Source organism: Oreochromis aureus, linkage group 7 (genome assembly GCF_013358895.1).
Source record: "Oreochromis aureus strain Israel breed Guangdong linkage group 7, ZZ_aureus, whole genome shotgun sequence".
NCBI classification, from domain to species: Eukaryota; Metazoa; Chordata; class Actinopteri; order Cichliformes; family Cichlidae; genus Oreochromis; species Oreochromis aureus.
Window position 1 is genome coordinate 31132332 of NC_052948.1, and position 17831 is coordinate 31150162.

General features: G+C 44.6%; 1 protein-coding gene across 2 annotated transcripts in view; it reads left to right on the forward strand.

Moving 5' to 3' along the window:
- The window catches only part of mbd2 (methyl-CpG binding domain protein 2), a 35908-nt gene that overhangs the window by 16531 nt on the left and 1546 nt on the right, over positions 1–17831 (forward strand). The window contains exon 6 of one of the 2 annotated variants that reach the window (XM_031757464.2): positions 12212–12340. The exons of the other annotated variant lie outside the window; for it this stretch is intronic. Coding sequence (XP_031613324.1) covers positions 12212–12329 — 118 coding nt within the window. The 3' untranslated portion in view covers positions 12330–12340. The remainder of the gene's footprint in view (positions 1–12211; positions 12341–17831) is intronic. 2 annotated transcript variants of the gene reach the window in all.

A 17831-nucleotide genomic window follows, 5' to 3' on the forward strand; every position in this document is an offset into this window, starting at 1 on the left:
CTTACATGCATTAATTTAATAACGTGGTTAGCGAACTCAACGTAAATTACACACGAACAACATTAAGCTACTCACGCAGAGGAGAACGGCTGCTGCTGCCATCATCATCCTCATCATTTCTGCTACACTGACAGGGCTAGGGGCCAGGACTCTCCTCTTCGGGTTTTTGGGGGATGTTGCTAACTCCAGGTCCGATAACAGGCACCACACCCGCAGTAGATGTGCTCGGTGTGAGGTCTCGCAGCAAGCTATCAAATACGGTGCATTTCTCAGCTTTTAAAAAAACGCTATGCGTCGCCAGGTGTTTCATTAGATTCGAGGAGTTACCTCCTTTGCACAGTATCACCTTAAAGCACTTGTTGCAGGCTGCTGAGTTTGCATCTTTTGCTGTGAAGTACAGCCAGACTTTGACCGCTTTGCCTTGGGCATTTTTAATCTGTAGCTCTGCTCTAAAAGAACGTACATACCTGGGCCCGCCTACTACACTTGCAAAGGTAAAATGATTGGCTAGAATCCAAAATGTATGACATCTCAGGAAAAAAAAGCACCGAAATAAAGCACCGAAATGTGCGCTGCTTTTTGGTCTGGTTACTACCGTTTATGTCAGAACCGGTGTCATAATGGCACCGGATACCAGTACCCATCCCTATAAATAACATTAACATGTTTTTTTTAAACATATTTAAAAAGTTGTCAGCTGATAGGGTAGTCAGTGTCCTTGACTGATCAGACGGTTTCACAACCAAATAAAATTGTCAGATGTTGTGTGAAAGAAAGGCAAAGAGACATGTTTGCATATTTAACGCAGTGCTGAGGTGTAACTGGGACACAGAGTAAGGTTTCACTTTATGAACCACATCTAACACGATTTTAGATTTGATGGCTGTGTACAGTTCAGATCTCAGATCAACAGAAAACAGCTGAGGGGGTAAACATGAATTGGAGAATGGCTGAGCTGAGTAAAAGTCTTTGTAATAGACTCAAAAGACAGACTTTCACCTTTAACCCTTTCACTGTATTTAAATGTAAAGGTGATGTTTCTTTAGCCCTTTAACATCCAAGAAGACATTGGTGACCTGGTTCTGTTCATCTGGTCCAAAATAAGCAATCTTTATTATTGTGTTTAAGAATCAGGAGTCCTGCTTTTCTTGTTTTTGTCACTCAGTGACTCAGAGAAGTTATATTCATCTTCACCTTCAGTGTGTTTGAGCAGGTTTTCCTCCTGAGTGATGAAGCTGTTTTTAGTGGCGATTTATTCTGCACTTCTATTTACTTAAACTTGAAAAAAAAAAACTGTTATCCTTGAACCTTTGTACTTGTGTGAATATTTGCAGAAATTTTAATTGCTGCAAGTGCTCTTAAAAATTCTCTAGTAACTTTTGTGCTGATTTATGTGCTCTGTGATTCACTCCTTTTATTATTATGTTGCCCCTCTTACAAATGGAAAAGCTGTAATTTAAAAAAGGTTTTTTTTTTCTTCTTTTTTCTATTTAGTGCACTCAGATTTTTCTGCTTCACTTTCATTCGGCTCAGCATGACCAGCAGCTTATTGTGGCTGCATAACTGACATTTATGACTCTTTAGACCGTCTTTTATCATTTATCAGTATTTCAAATGCTACTTGTGCCCTCAGTTGAATCACACACAGAAGTGACAAATCACAGCTCAGCACAAAGCTCTCAGATACACTCAGAATAAAATATTTCAAAATATGACAGTAGCTACAGATCCTTACTGTAGGATAAAGATGCAGACTATAAGCTTCTAAAGTTAACTACATATGAGTTCCAACCTAAGAGTCTATGAGCAACAGTCATGGACTCATGCTAGCCTTACTGAAACCTCGTTAATTCTTAGTTTTACCCTTAATGGATTGTCACTATTTCTCACTGGAGCCTCAAAGTGGGCTTTCCTGCATGTGCAGCTAAATTCGTCTTAAGAGATGTCATCATCACCAGTTTTAAACAGAATGCGTCCATTCAGCTTGTAAGCATGGATGGTTCCCATCGTCCTTTGAGGGGCATAAGGCGTTGACGTTCTGCAGGTTTTGTAGATTTAGAAACTCCTCTTTAATTTTTGCACATTTTAAGGGATAGCGTAACAAAGAGAAAACAGGATTTGTTTGTAGTTACAGCTTTGTGTCTCTTCAGGCAAGCTTTGGAAACCTGAATTTGTCAGTTTTATCCAATTCGTCTTGACATAACTATTCAAGCTCCAGTGGAACTGGAGCAAACTCAGATCTCACTCCGGTAGTTCTGAGGTTTGTCCGAGGCTCCCAAGGTCACCAGATTTGTTCTTCAGTTGTTCATGTATTAGTAGGTCTTATAAGTCGTCAAGTACATGTTTCAGACTATCTAAGAAGTTTGTGCTCCAGTTTTGGTGAGTGAAATTCTAGTATTGTATGAATCTATTACTAATACTGAACAAATAAACAGATGTCTGTGGCTTTGTGTTTGCTCGTGTTAGCTAACAGCTAATCTCCCGTCCAAATACCCTAACTTTCAGCACATGTGGTTAGGGATGGGTATTGATAAGATTTTCACGATTCCGATTCCATTTTCGATTCTGTTTAACGATTCGATTCTTTATCGATTCTCTTATCGATTCTTATTTTTAAAAAAGGAGAACACACAGGTCGATTAGCTTAGAACTTTGTTTTATATCTTCTCTTTGAACAAGATAGAAATTTAGGAGTAACATGGCCTTACAAACCCAACAGTGAGATCTTAAGAGATCCACAGCCTATGGCTCTTCAATGGGGTGTCACAGGGTCCCCAGGGAAAAAAATTGTAAATGTAAAATTGTGGTGGACCACTAGAGGGCTCCACTCACACCCAGTGTTAAGGAAGTGTGTTCCTGTGTTGTGTGGCGCGATGAGTGCAGTTGATGTTGGAGAGGAATAAAGAAGGAGTGAGAACTGAGAGCTCTGTGCCGTTAATGCTTACCTCCACATTGGTGAGCCCTGACTCGAGCATGCAACGGGCCGCAGCTAACGCAGACTCCGCTATGGATGCATCAGCGGCCACCGGACCTCCGCCTCCTGTTGCAGCTACGTTCGCTGTGGTGCTGAAACTGCCGGACTTTTGGCTCCATGACCCCCCGTCATGGTTCGTTCACGTGGAGGCTCAGTTCGCCCTTCGCGGCATCTCGGCTGACGACACGGGTATCACCATGTGGTGGCCTCGCCGACCCGCTGGCCACCTGTCGCGCGATGACGCCTCCTCCGGACCCACCCGCCAAAGGAAATACGCCGCCTTAAAGAGCTGCTTCTTCGGGCGTTATGCCCTCTCCGACGCTGAACGAGCCGAACAGCTCCTCAACCTGTCAGCCTTGGGTGGCGGTACCGCGCTCGAGCTCATGGAGAACATGCTATCGTTGCTCGGGCCGGATGACGGGGGATTCCTCTTCATCCACCTCTTCCTCCGCCAACTACCGGCCGCCGTGAGAGCTGTCCTCGCAAACTCCCGCTTCTGCCTGCGAAGGATTATGGCTCCCTGGCTGAAGAAGCGGATCGCATTCTCCTGGCTAGCCGCACTTTCGACGCTCACGCCCTGGCTACAGACTCGCCGGGCGGCGCCTTCCACGCCTCACCTGCCTCCCCGGAGCATCCGCCCCTTGCTGACGGCAGGGATTGCTACTACGCCGCACCGCCGAAAGAGCATCTGTTTCTACCATCAGCGTTTTGGCGACAGAGCGCGCCGCTGCCTGCCGCCTTGCGCTTTCACGGCCCAGGAACGGACCCGCCAGCGCCGCCGTAGCAGCCGCGACCGCTGGCAATACAGAAAGGCTGCTCTTCATAGAGGACTCGCGCCCGGGAGACGTTTTCTCGTGGACTTCGCTCTCCCAGAAGAGCCTCCTTCCCCTACCGCTGCCGACGGACTAGCAGCGAGCTGTGGACCGCAGCTAATGGCTCTCCCATCAAAACGTTTGGGGAAAGGTTGGTGACTGTTTGTTTTCATGGCGGGATTTCCAGTGGAACTTTGTTGTTGCCGCTAGCTCTGTACCTATTTTAGGTGCTGATTTTCTGTGTGCTCATGGACTGCTTGTCGATGTTGCTAACAGACGCTTAATTGATGCTCTCTCGTTTTCTTCGCTACCCTGTTTTACTCGGGCTGCCGAGCCCCTGATTCGGCTAATGTCGTGACCTCCGGGGATGCTTTTCAGCGTTTGCTTTTAGAGTTTCCATCGCTGTCTGTCCCTAATTTCTCTAGCACGGTAACGAAGCATGGGGTTGAGCATTATATTCCCACGGTTGGGCCCCGGTGTTCAGTACAGCATACTACCGACCCCGCGAAACTGTCTGTCGCTCGGGAAGAGTTTGCAGCCATGGGCGCCTTGGCATTGTACAGCGTTCGAACAGTGCATGGGCCTCTCCGCTTCACATGGTGCCCAAATCGGACGGTCGGTGGCGGCCATGCGGAGATTTCCGCCGTTTGAATAATGCCACGGAGAATGACCGTTACCCCATCCCCCACATTCAGGATTTTTCTGCCAATCTCGCTGGAACGTCGATTTTTTCTAAAATTGACTTGGTGCGGGGGTATCACCAAGTTCCCGTGCGCGCCGAAGACGTTCCTAAAACCGCTGTCATTACCCCTTCGGCTTGTTCGAGTTTTTTGCGCATGCCGTTTGGCCTGAAAGGTGCCGCCCAGACCTTTCAGCGGCTGATGGACTCCGCTTTTGCGTGGGCTGCCGCTCGCTTTTGTTTATCTGGACGATATATTGGTGGCCAGCTGCTCAGCGAGCCAGCACGAGTCCCATCTGCGCCAGGTTTTCCAGCGTTTGGCAGCGCACGGCCTGATCATCAACCCTTCCAAGTGCCAGTTTGGGTTGCCTGTTCTGGATTTCCTCGGGCACCGCATTTCCGCTGAAGGTGTGGTTCCGTTGCCCGACAGAGTCCGGGCCGTTTCAGCTTTTCCGCGTCCTACATCGGTTAAAGCGTTGCAGGAGTTCTTGGGGATGATAAATTTTACAACCGCTTTCTCCCCAGAGCTGCCCACCTGCTACAGCCACTCTATGCTGCCTTAAAAGGTAAAACAGCCAAAGATCCTGTTGACTGGCTGCCGAACGCATCCAGGCGTTTTCCGCAGCCAAGTCTGCGCTGGCTGACGCCGCCCTGCTGGCCCACCCGCTTCCATCGGCGGAGATCGCGCTGACCACCGACGCGTCCGACGTGGCAGTGGGTGGGGTGTTAGAACAGCGGGTTTCAGGTCTCTGGCAACCGCTCGCCTTTTTCAGTCGTATGCTCAGGGATGCTGAACGCAAGTACAGTGTTTTTGACAGGGAGTTGCTGGCCCTGCACCTCGCAACCCGACATTTTCGTTTTTCCTCGAGGGTCGCAAATTTACTGCATACGCTGACATCGCAAACCTTTGACGCTTTGCGATGTCCAAGGTCTCTGACCCATGGAGCGCCGCCAGCAGCGCCAGTTGGCGGCCATTTCAGAGTTTACCACAGACATTCAGCATGTGGCTGGTAAGTCCAATCACGCCGCTGACTGTCTCTCACGTGTGTTGGTTTCTCCGGTGCATGTCGGCGTCGACTACGCTGCCATGGCCGCTGAACAACGTGCTGACCGGACGCCCTTGCCCTTCAGTCAACGAAAACGGGCCTCGTGCTGGAGCACACCCGGTGTGGGACGGCGGTCCGCACCTTCTTTGCGACGTTTCCACCGCCGCCCCCACCCAGTGGTTCCCCTTTCGTGGCGTCGGCGTGTTTTTTGACTCAGTGCATGCCCTCTCATCCCGGCGTCCGGCCTCGGTCAAGCTGGTCAGCGCCAGGTTTGTTTGGCCGGGCCTTCGCAAAACGGTGAAGGAATGGGCGGTGGCTTGTATCCCATGCCAACGCTCAAAATCCACCGGCACACGCGCAGGCACCCTCGAACCTTTCCGTGTCCCCGGTAGGCGTTTCGATCACGTTCATGTGGACCTGGTTGGTCCCTTGCCGCAGTCACAGGGTTTCACGCACCTTTTGACTGTGGTGGACCGCACCACCAGGTGGCGGAGGCGGTACCCTGGCGTCCCACGACAGCGGTGACTGTGGCCAGAGCATTTTTGTCAACGTGGGTTTCACGCTTTGGTCCCCTGCTGACATTACCTCGGACAGGGGCCCCAGTTTGTTTCTGAGCTTTGGTCTGCTATGGCTGACGGCCTGGGGTCAAGGTCCACCGCACCACGGGCGTACCACCCGCAAGCTAACGGGATGTGCGAACGGTTTCACCGGTCACTTAAGGCGGCGCTCCGGGCTTCCTTAACAGGTGGCGACTGGGTCGACCGCCTTCCGTGGGTTTTGCTGGGATTGCGTGGCGCTGTTAAAGAAGACTCGGGGTTTCCCGGCTGAACTGGTCCTCGGCCAGCCCCTCCGGGTCCCCGGGGAATTCTTACCTGAGAGCCCTCCCCCATGTTTTGATCCCTCTTTGTTGCCTTTTCGCCCCCCAAGAGACTCATTTCCTGTTCCTGGTCCTGTGCACCACTGCCTGCCTGACTCTGCTCGTTTCGTTTTCGTCAGGCACGATGCCCATAGGACTCCGCTGCGTCCACCATATGACGGGCCATACAGGGTTCTTAAACCAGGCAACAAACATTTCATTTTGGACTTTGGCGGTCGGCAGGAGGTTGTCTCTGTTGACAGACTTAAGCCTGCACATGTTATGCAAGAGGATCAGGTGGTCCCGGCCCAGGCCCCTCGCCGCGGCCGCCCACCTGCCACCGTGCTGATGGATTCTGTTTTTTCCCCCAGGAGCGACCCACAATCAACGGAGTCCGAGTCGTCTGCAGCTTTTTCTGACCGCCAGTGCCAGCCTCGCTCCCGGGCTGGTTTGCCCTCTGTCAGTTTCCCACCCCCAGTTCAGCCGTTCCGGCCGTTTGCTTAAGCCCGGGTCCTGGACTAGTTCTGCTGGGTGTTCGGGGGGGGCATGTGTGGTGGACCACTAGAGGGCTCCACTCACACCCAGTGTTAAGGAAGTGTGTTCCTGTGTTGTGTGGCGCGATGTGTGCAGTTGATGTTGGAGAGGAATAAAGAAGGAGTGAGAACTGAGAGCTCTGTGCCGTTAATGCTTACCTCCACAAAATAATAAAATAAATATTCTTAACATAACATAAATTATTCTGTAGCAATTACACAAGAATATCCAGTAATGTCCCTGCCTACAATTAAACACATTCACTTACCAAAAATCGGGGGCATCTGCTGTGGCAAATGGGTGCAAGCCTTTGACCACAAACTTAGTCACTGCTCGGTGACATTCGTCTATCCTGCCCTGAAAGGAGACGCTACCGGTAGACTGCAGCGAGAACTGCCAGCCAGACTCTGTCTCTCTCATCATGGTCACCTAAATGCAGCGCACAGTAATGGCAGGTTTTGTAATAAGGCAAATCGCGCTAACATAATATGCACTGTTAGTTGATTATTTACCTGCCGCACTAACGGGAGAGGACGTGCAAACATTACCGCTGCTGCTGGGTTGAGATTCACGAGTCCGGAGCAGAATTAAAAACACGACATTCATTTAAGGTCATCGCGTGTTTTGTGAGCAAATGCTTTTGCATATTCGTAGTGTTTCCTCCTTTAAATGAAATATCTACTTTGCAAGTATTGCAAGTTGCCCTGTTGTCATCCGTTCTCGTAAAGTATAACCAAACTTTTGAGCGTTTGAGCCGCTTAGGCGCCCTGCCAGGTAAATGACGCTCCGCAACGTGGTGACGTCATTCGGGGCGACTGGAATCGATAAGGGAATCGTTTGCAAAAATGGCAAACAATTCCAAGGAATTGAAACAGTGGGAATCGGTTCTCAACAAGAACTGGGTTTCGATACCCATCCTTACATGTGGTGGAGATGTCCACAAACCAGTTTAAGCAGGTTTAAGCTCCAGTGTATTAATATTAGTGTACTTATAATTTTATGTAAGCCAGGACAACAAAGATTATGATATATTTATTTAGTCTCTATTGTTTTTTAATGATTTTAAATGCTCGTGGGCTTGACGTTGTTTATCTGGAATGTGAAGTGGATGTTTATCCCAGTTTACTTTTAATGCTCTTTGAGAATATACAGGTGTGCTCTCTCTACAGTGTAGGCCTGATCAATGTTTTTGGCAGATTCTCCAGGTGTTAGAGTTAGTTATGGACACACCTGAAGAGTTATTAAAGTGAAAAGCAGCTGTTTCCACTTAATTGTAGATTGCTTGAAAAGCATATCATTTTTCTAGAACACAATAAGACATAGAGAGTGAAGTGTTCTGAATATTTTCTGGATCCACTGTATCAGTCCAATAATACTTGGTGAGTAGGCTAATACTGTATGAGCTAACCAATGAGATTGAACACAATTATGTGATGCATTTTCTCTGTTAGACGGTGATGGCATTTGATGAGCATAGCTGCGTTTTGTGTGTTAGACATGGAAAAATGTAAATTCTCATTCCTTCTAGCCTCTGATAAAACTCAAAATGATTTCTGTTGCCTTCCAGGATGAGACAGATGAGGGTTGATGACTGATGCATGGTGGGTAGGGGGAGTAATCAGTTGTAGTGAGAGGGGAGGATGAGAAGGTGATGAGATAGGAGACGGACAAGGAGAGATGAGGAGAAATGAAGCATGAAGGGAGTCGAAGGAGGAGGGGGGGGAAGAAAAGAGGCCACATTGGGAAATTCACATGAAACATATGATTCAATTTAATATCAAACTGCTAAAAAAGTCTTGAGCCAAAAATGTTCACAGTCTGTTCTTATCTGCTCCGAATGACCTGCATATGAGAGGTTGAAGACATTAGCATTTTAGCTACAGGTCATAATTACCTCCATTATTACTGTGATTCCCAGCAAGTATGTGGTTCTTCCTCTACGTGCCAAAAGCTACAGCCCGTTTAATGGCCACTTCAGGTTGGCTCCAAAGATTCCAGTGTTTCAATGTCCACCTTTGCAGTAGAAGCTTACAGCCTGATACGAAAAGAGGTTTGATCTCTATAGCTCTGTTTGTACTCCCATAACAACTATATACATGGTGGTGTTTAGAAATTCATTAGCCTGGATAAGTTAGCGTGTAGCTGCATTGATGGGTGGATGATGACACAGGCGGCTGTAGCTGCCAGCTAGCTGTTTGCTAGGTGTCAACTCAGCTATTTTGAGGCGCTGAGCTGGATTTCTGAATGGTGTATCTGATATCCCTGTGTTGGGTTTGTTGCTCATCATCATAATAATGTTGGTCCAAGATCAACAACAACAACTGACCAGTCATGTAGTTGTCATGTCACAGCTTTGTAATATGGGAGAAAAAAATGCTTTTGTTTATATAAAACACTCTTCTGGATGTGTTTTCTTTCTAGTTAGCTTCTTGGCTAATGCTAACTGAGTGCTCAGACAGCTCATTGGCTAGTTGTGATTTTCATCCTGGAGCAACATTGTTATGATGATTTAGGAACTTCATCAGCACGGGGATATCAGATAATGCCTCTTAACTGTTTATGCTGCTGGAGCCTTTGTGAGGATTTCTAATGTAGTTATCTGACAGTAAAGGGCTGCTGTGCAGTTAACTGTGCTAACAGTTAGTACAAGAAGTGTCTGCTAAGTTTAATTAGTTTAATTGATTAAAATTGTAGTTTTTTATTCGTCTGGTACTTAGATTTAGATTTTGAATTACATGACACACTTCTATAAGGACTTCGTTTTAAGCCCAGTTTCCAGGGGCATATTTATCCTACACAAAACCGTAGATGGGACACCAGGACTTCTTGATTTATAAGGACATCAGGGCTCCTATTTCCTATTTGCTTTGAATGCCTGTGGGCTTGATATAGTCTAATTTATCTAAAAAGTGAAGCAGCTGATTCTCCAGTACCATCCTGTTGCTGCTGCTTCCTGTGTTGCCAGACCAGGGTCCCTATAAAGCACGAATGCAATTAATACATGCTGACAGCAGGAGGCACTGTGGGGTCACACATCTGGCTGTGTACATATATATATGTATGTGTGTGTATGTGTGTGTGTCCAGTGGTGAGAACAGCTGGCCAAAGCCATTACAGCAGAATCACTTGAATACCTCACGAGATCCTTCCCTCCCATCTTCTCTCCTCCCCCTTTTTCTTCCTATTTTCTTCTCACCTCTTTTACTCCCTTTCCCTTTGTTCTCTTCCATTCATTCCTTCCTAATCTTATTTTGTTTTCATTCATTTTTTTCTGTGCTCCTTTCCTTTTCCCCTTGTAATCCTTTCTTATATTTCTTGATGTTTTTCTTCCATCCGCTTCTCCTTTCTTTACTGTTTCATTCTTCCTTACTTTATCGGCGTCGTCCTTCCCATGTTTCATCCCTCTCTTCCTTTGTTTTCCCACCTTCATCTTTCATCCCATTTTCATTTCCACCCCTCCTCCTCCTCTGTTTTTCTTCATCTCTCCTCCTCCTATTCCTTTCCTTATCTCTCCCCTCCATTAATTTCCCATTCTCTCCCTCTTACCTCCTCTTTCTCTCTTTCCTTCTCCCTCTCTCTCCCTCTCTCTCTTCAGTTGAATGTGCTTGTCATCTTAAATTGCTCTCATTCCTTTCCTCTCCCTCCTCCTCTTCCTTATCTTTCCACCACCTCTTCCTCCTGTGGCACATCAGGCCCACACGGCTCTGTTTTCGAAATCTCACGTTTTCATTTTGGTAAGCTTATTCATATTTTTCTCCCTCTGTTTGACACAATTTCTCATTTTTTTAATCTCAGTTTTTAATTAAGAGTCTTATTTATCCTATGAAAAGCATCTTTGGATTGAATTGACTGTGTTTTGTTTCTTGATCCAGTTCAGACTCAGATGTACACATGAGGCTGAGTCTGTGTTCTGTAAAGGATGGTTCAGCACAGAGAGAAAGGCTTACACGTTTGCTTTAAAGTAACTTTGAATTTTAAACTCAGTCTGATTAATGGATCAATCAAGAGTAGAATTCATCTGCAAAAGTATGTGGACAGCCAGAAATTCATCACCGTGACCATGTGGGACATAATGTCTTCATTTTGATTACATCAGAATGGGTTTTACAGTCTGGTGTTTACATGCACAAATGCATTTAATTAGAACAGTATTTTTATATAAAAGTGATAAATATGTCCTCAGTTTGTCTTCTTCACTGAAGATCATTGGATAATGACACAACAATCATTGGCCAGTCATTAGCCAGTGAGTATTCTGGATAAGTGTCCTGGATAATTCTTGTTTTTGAACCAGAATGATCAAAATGTAGAAAGTGGATGAAGCATTTTATTCAGTATGAATAATGCATAACCAAGCCCATAAACCTAGAAGCACTTTGCATTTTTTAAATATCCGACAACTGGAACAGACTTACTTTCAGTTTTTCACTAGAAGTCTTACAATTTTCTGCATTATTTATGCCACCTGGAGTGGATTTGCATAGACTTTGAGCGTAACTGCTTCGTGTTTAATGTGAGCACACCACACCAGGGACCATAATTTACAAAATGAACTTGGTGTCATGTTCAGTAAGACTTGACCTAGCGACTGAGACCATAAACTCAGCAGGAAAGTGCTTGCAGTGCTCATAAATCAAGTGAACCTGTAGCCATTTTCACACAGACTTCTACACAGCTGCAGCTCTGTGAGTCGCCCCCTGCTGGCTGATAAAAAGGATGCATATTGAGGCAAAATAATTCGAGTTTTCATACCCAAAAGCTATGTGCATCTGTAATATCCAGTCATGACACAAAATACAAGGTTAAGATTAAACTATTGAAATTGCAAAAAACTGACAAAAAAACCAAAACACTGTGATGGACTCGACCAGTCCTTGCAGGCTGATAAATGCATCCAATCAGCCAGTCCTACTGGAAGACACCAGTCTTTTGTTGCTACACACACCTGACACACAAAATCAGAACTGTGTACTCTAATTTTATTCATTTTAATGTAGGTGTCAGTTTCTATGATTTATATTTTCTGTTCATCATTGTTGTATTAAGATTTAGTGCTTCAGGTGCAGGATTAGTCTGCAGGCTTTGATACATTTGCTCTGATTAATAAAGTTGCTTCAGGTTTGTATTTTATAAAAATGGTCTTTATATTAAATTAAAACTGTCAGGAGAAACCAGCAGACTGTGGACTAGGAGTAATAGTAAAGACATCTTAATAGAAAAAGACGTGTGTGTGTGTGTGTGTGTGTGTGTGTGTGTGTGTGTGTGTGTGTGTGTGTGTGTGTGTGTGTGTGTGCGCGCGCGCGCATCCAGGGAGCAGGAAATGAAAGTGTACCAGGCCAGGAGGAGTCTGGAGGAAGCGCTGATGGCTGACGGTTTGGCGCGGGCCGCCGAAAACACCCGAGAGCTGCTCGAGGGGAAGAAGGCCTGAAGACAAGACAGGTGAGACATGGGAGAAATGAGTATGAATGGGTTAAAGACGCTGTCTCCAATGTGCACATGAGCTGCCGATAGGACTGGAGAGATGACGTTAATTGGTAGTCATGGTAACTCAACGTGCTTTCCAGAATAGGAGAGCCAGAGGTGAAATATCTGTGAAAGACAGGAAATAAAGTTTCTGTGGAGTGATTTTTAAGCAGTGTCACAGGTCACTGCTGCGAGCAGCTTGTTACAATGTGTACTTAACTTTTAATAACCTCTGGTGGCCACGTGAAGAAGTGCATGTGAAAAGGTCACCTGTAGATGGGGTGAATTTTTTTTTAATTTTTTTTTTTAGATATCATCCTTTCCTGGCTGTCATCAATTCAAGTCAATACAGTTCAGTTCATATCACCAGATCACAACAAAAGTCTCCTCAAGATGCTTTATATGGAAAAGACCCTACAATAATACAGAGGAAAGAGCTTTGGGAAAGCCACTCCAGAAGCTTAACTTTTGATGTTTGTTTGCTAATGTTAGCGATTTGTCTACTCCATTTCAAAGCTTCAAAATGTGTATGTTTGGGACATCAAGTCATTTCAAGACTTCAGACTTTGTCACTTACATGTTTAACTAACAAAAACAACTCCTGACTTCATCCGGCGATCGGCGAAATGAAGGACATTATATCAGCATCCAATGTGACAGACTGCACTTTCTTCTGTTTGTTTGCAACTACAAAACTGGCAAATGTGGACCAAGCTGTTCAGCTGATATTGCAAAATCTGCTAGAGGCTTCTAAAAGTTCTCTCACTCTGTGATGCAAGATAGGTAAATAAAAGTCACGTGATCTGCCTGGCAAACAAACCCCTAGGATCGAAAAGCAAACAAAGCAAACAACATGAATCAAACAGGAACAAGGAATAAATAGAATAATGTATAACCTTTAAATGTCTTGAATGATGCAGAACCTTGTGTGTGTGTGTGTGTGTGTGTGTGTGTGTGTGTGTGTGTGTGTGTGTGTGTGTGAGACTTGTTGTGAATGCTGATGAGATTCTCAGCGTCTGATTGAAACTCAGCTATGTAGCAGCGCAGCAGTGTGTCCGTGTGTGTGATTGATGGGCCGTGGGGTTGTGTGCGTGTGTGAGTTTCGGTGGTTAATGCGTGTGTTGTATTACAGTTTGTTTGGTTATTGCCTATGTTTCACTCTGCGGAGCCCGTAAACAAAACCAGATTAAAAAACATTTACTTTCAGAAGTTCACACAGCCATCCATCATCTCGCCCATTTTCCGGCTGCTTATCCAGGTCAAGGTCGCCGTGGCAACGGGACGGCGCAGCAGACCAGAGGCTGTTTTCAGAATGAAAAGGTTTTTGCTGCAGAGTTTCAGACCTCGTAGGGCTTTTACCCACAAAGAAGACTCGAAGAGAACAGACCTGGCTGGTTAAACATTGGTGTGATTTCATGATGGCCCCCTCTGCCACCTGAAACACAGCTTAAAGTTTGGGATGTTTCCGCTTTGATTGACTGTTGGTTGCTGGTGTTGGAGGAAGGTGTCACCTGAGTTAGTTTGGATTAATGAACATGTTTGCCAGACTTCAGAGGCCATTGGGTGATGACAGGGTACCTATGTTCATGTTTTAAACCATCCAGGGTCCCTGCAGACTGTTCTTAACTGGATTATTATTGCACTGGTGCAGTCCAACGTCACACATTTCTGCGAGGGAGTTGCAGGTTAAAGACTGGCTAAAGTCCAACCTGACACCATGTTTTCACCTGCACCTCTAGAAAAGTCCAGTACTGCAGTCCATGTGTCTAAACAGTAAATGTCACCTTACTAACCAAAGGTTCCTAGCATTGCCCATTAACGTAGCACTTGACCTTCTAACTGCTCCTCTGGCTCCAGAAAACAAACCAACATGGCGAAGGGCATAAAGCTGAAGTGGAGTTCCCGTGGCCGTGTGCATGTTTCCCGTACAGTCTGTGGGAGGATACAGCAGCTGAAGCATCAGCATCATGGCGCTCTTCTGTCCGGCACTCGTGTTATATTGCTTTTGTAAGCGTGTCATGATATGTCTGTTGGGATTTATCTGTTGTTAATAGAGGCTGCAGTCATGTATATGTGTGTGTGTCTTTGTGTGAGTGCGTGTGCTGATGCTTCCTCTAAAAGCTGACAGATAAGGAGGCTTTTTTTAAAGCACATTTGTTTTCTGTGGAGGGAAAATTGTCCATTAATGCAGATTTATGCAGATTGGCTGGATGGAAGTCATTTGGGCGAAAAGAGCCACTGAGAGTCGAGGAGTGATTACTAATGGGTTTTTATAGCTGGACCAGAGAGAGGGGGCAGTGGGCAGCTTCTCTCTCTCTCTCACTTTCTGTGTGTGTTTTTGTGTGTATGTGTGTGTTTGTGCTTCTGAGCTGTTGAAACAACCCTTTTAAATCTTTGTCGAATTCTCACACTGTTTGCTTTGCTTCCTGCTGCTCTGACTCTTATTTGCAGCGTCCTGCTAATTTATTTATGTTGGTTTTCTGGCTGAGTTGGCTTCTGCCATTCTCTATCTTTTATGAAACCCTTTACATTCTGCGCTTACTCAGAAACATGCTACACTAGGTGGCAATAACACATTATAATACTGCTGCCATGAACGATGCAGGCAAACATGTCTAACGGCACTGTGTTCTTTTCTTTGAATGCATCAGTTTTCATTACCAGAAGTGCTGATGTGAGTTACGTTAGTACTGGTACCACACAAAATTCTTTATGTGCAGGAAAAAACATTATTGTGTGGTTCAATCTATTGTAATATGAATGATTTAGGTGGAGATGTATATTTTATATGAATAATCGAAATTGACAAAAAACCTTAAAAAGCCTTAAAAAGTAATTCTAGTAAATACAGGTGGGAAGAGGCCCACTTTAGACTCCTTCCTGCATGCTGGCATCTCTGCTAGGAAGAGAGAAAGAGAGCGTCTGCTGTTAGTCTGCAGGAAATTTAAAGATGGTGACAAAATAAAGAAGCAGTTTTTGTGCAAACAGATGGGTTTAGGTTTAACTCACTCTTTATTCTTTATTCTTTTCAAACTAATAAACCTTCGGTCAGTGGTCACAGCTTCGTGCTTCTATGTTTAAGCTCGATGATCAGCTGTTAGCCAGATTTGGCCAAATATTAACAGGTCAGTCTCATTGCATTAGGAGCTGTTGTCCATAGCCTGAAAAGACTGAAAAGTGGCGCTGGTTTTTCATGTCTTGTGGGCTTTCTGTGTAAGAGTTTCTATGTGAGATGAAACATTTCTCATTGGCATTTCTGCACTCTGCACTAAATATTGAACTGTCCCTTTAAAATGAGCAGACTGCCGTTTTTATCTGATCGAGACTAAAGATTCACACTGCTGACTGAGGAAAGACTGTGACCGATACAAACACACACCAGCATCTTTCTCTCTCTCTCTCTGTGTGTCTGTGAATATTAGCTGTGTATCTTGTAATTTCCAGAGGAGCTGATTCAGACTCCTGCAGCATTTTTCAGCTGCTGGTAATTAGTGCATGTTGAGACACAGAGAATTATCTGCTTCAAAGCCATTCATGAGGCTGATAACTGCTGAGTGTGTGTGAGTGTGTGCTGTCAGTTAGCTGAATTGCCTCGATTAAGCAGCAGATTATCAGGATTTTCTAATTATTAGGGAGTAATTAAGAGTGAGCTGAGGATTATCAGACCGAAACATGGAAACAGTGAAGGAAGAAAACATTCACATGCATTAATACTGAAACAGTAAAACAAAGAAACACTAACACAGCACAACAAAGAGTTCATCATTAAGTCTGGATTTGGCAACACTAGCAAATCTGAAGGATGCACGATGGCACAGGAAGGGTCTAAAAATAAAAATGTTTAACTGTGGGGTTGTAGGTTCAGTTACAGGTAAAGTGAACCAAAATCAGAATGAAGGAGGCAGTCTGTTAGCCTCCGTTGAATCCCCTAGCAAGTCATTCAAAGGATTTGTCATCATGTAATCAATGATTCAAAAGAAGTAGAAACTGGGGATGAAAAAAAAGACTAAAAAGATAAACAACAATAACAAACCAACAAAAGAATACAGATTTAATGCAGATAAATCATAATATGTCATAATGGCACCGGATACCGGTACCCATCCCTAGAGGGGATTATAAATGTTGTGATGAGACATTCAAAGTCAGCTAATGAAGGATTCGTCAACATATACATTAGTGTTGAAAAGAAATACAAAGTAGGGATTCAGAACAGCACAATAAAAATACAAATACAGAGGTTGAGTATTTCAGGTGGATTGACTCAAAGTGAGATGAAGGAAGGATTCTGAATGGCACAATGAACCTTTTTAAGTAGGCTCATCATAAAACAGATGATTCAAAATCATTAGAAACCAATGATTGCACTGTGAAAAAAAAAAACAACTGAGAAAGAAATTGGATTGAATACAATAGAAACATCTAAAATGTGAAGAAGGTGGGATTCTAAATGGCATATTACCAGTTCAAATAGAGAAAAATGTAATCCAATGTAATCAAATTAATCATTAAATTAAATGGAAAAGTAAGCTTAAATGGAAAAGTGAGACCAGTATAGGGCTGAGAACTGAAAGAACGGGGTGATTCCGTATATAAACAAGGGAGGACTCAAACAAGCCTGAATGAATGACAAATTGCATGAAGGAGGGAATCAAATGGCACAATTAAATATTTAAAACAGAAGGTACAGAGGGCGACTACAATGGCAAATAAATAATTCAGGATGATAATTAAAAAGGATGACTAAAGTTAGAGCTCAAAGTGGCAAAGTGAAAGCATCAATAGGGGTTCAAAGCGGCAGGATGATGGATTCAAAAGAGATTTATGGTGGAAAATGGAAAGGAAATGAAGGAGGAAGGATTTGAAAATGCCACAATGATGGATTAACAATGGCTTAATTAGACATTTGAAAGATCAAGAATGAGAATAAAAATGGATTTTGTTCAGTATTAGAAAAACGGGGATTCAGAATGGCACATTGGGAAAATTGAAAACTTAGTGGTCAGCAGTGTGCTCAAACTTCTTTGTTAAGCTGAGGAGGACGGGGAGGCTGAGGAGGAGGAGGAGGAGCAGAACATATGAAGTGTGTGATATCACCCCTGCTCTCCTGCTGAGCGAACGCTTCACTCTGATGTTTTACATATAATTAAAATGTTTTCTGTACAGGCAAAAGGCCTCCGCAGACAAGCGGTCCTAATTGTAGCTCCACCCTCCTCGTTAATGTAGCAGGGAGGAGGAGGAGAAGGTGGGGAGGGGTTAATGGAGGAGCTAATGATTAACATGGAAGCTCAGTGCATTAATTGGATATTTCAATGTGTCCAGAGGCGAATGTTTATTATTCTGCAGAAGGAGGGAGAAACACAGCAGTTAGTTTGTGGGATTTTATTAAGATGAACTTAATGAGTCAATTTGGGGTTTATAAAGAAGGAAGTGGGAGGCAGAGTTTTATTCAGAGGTCTCCACAGAG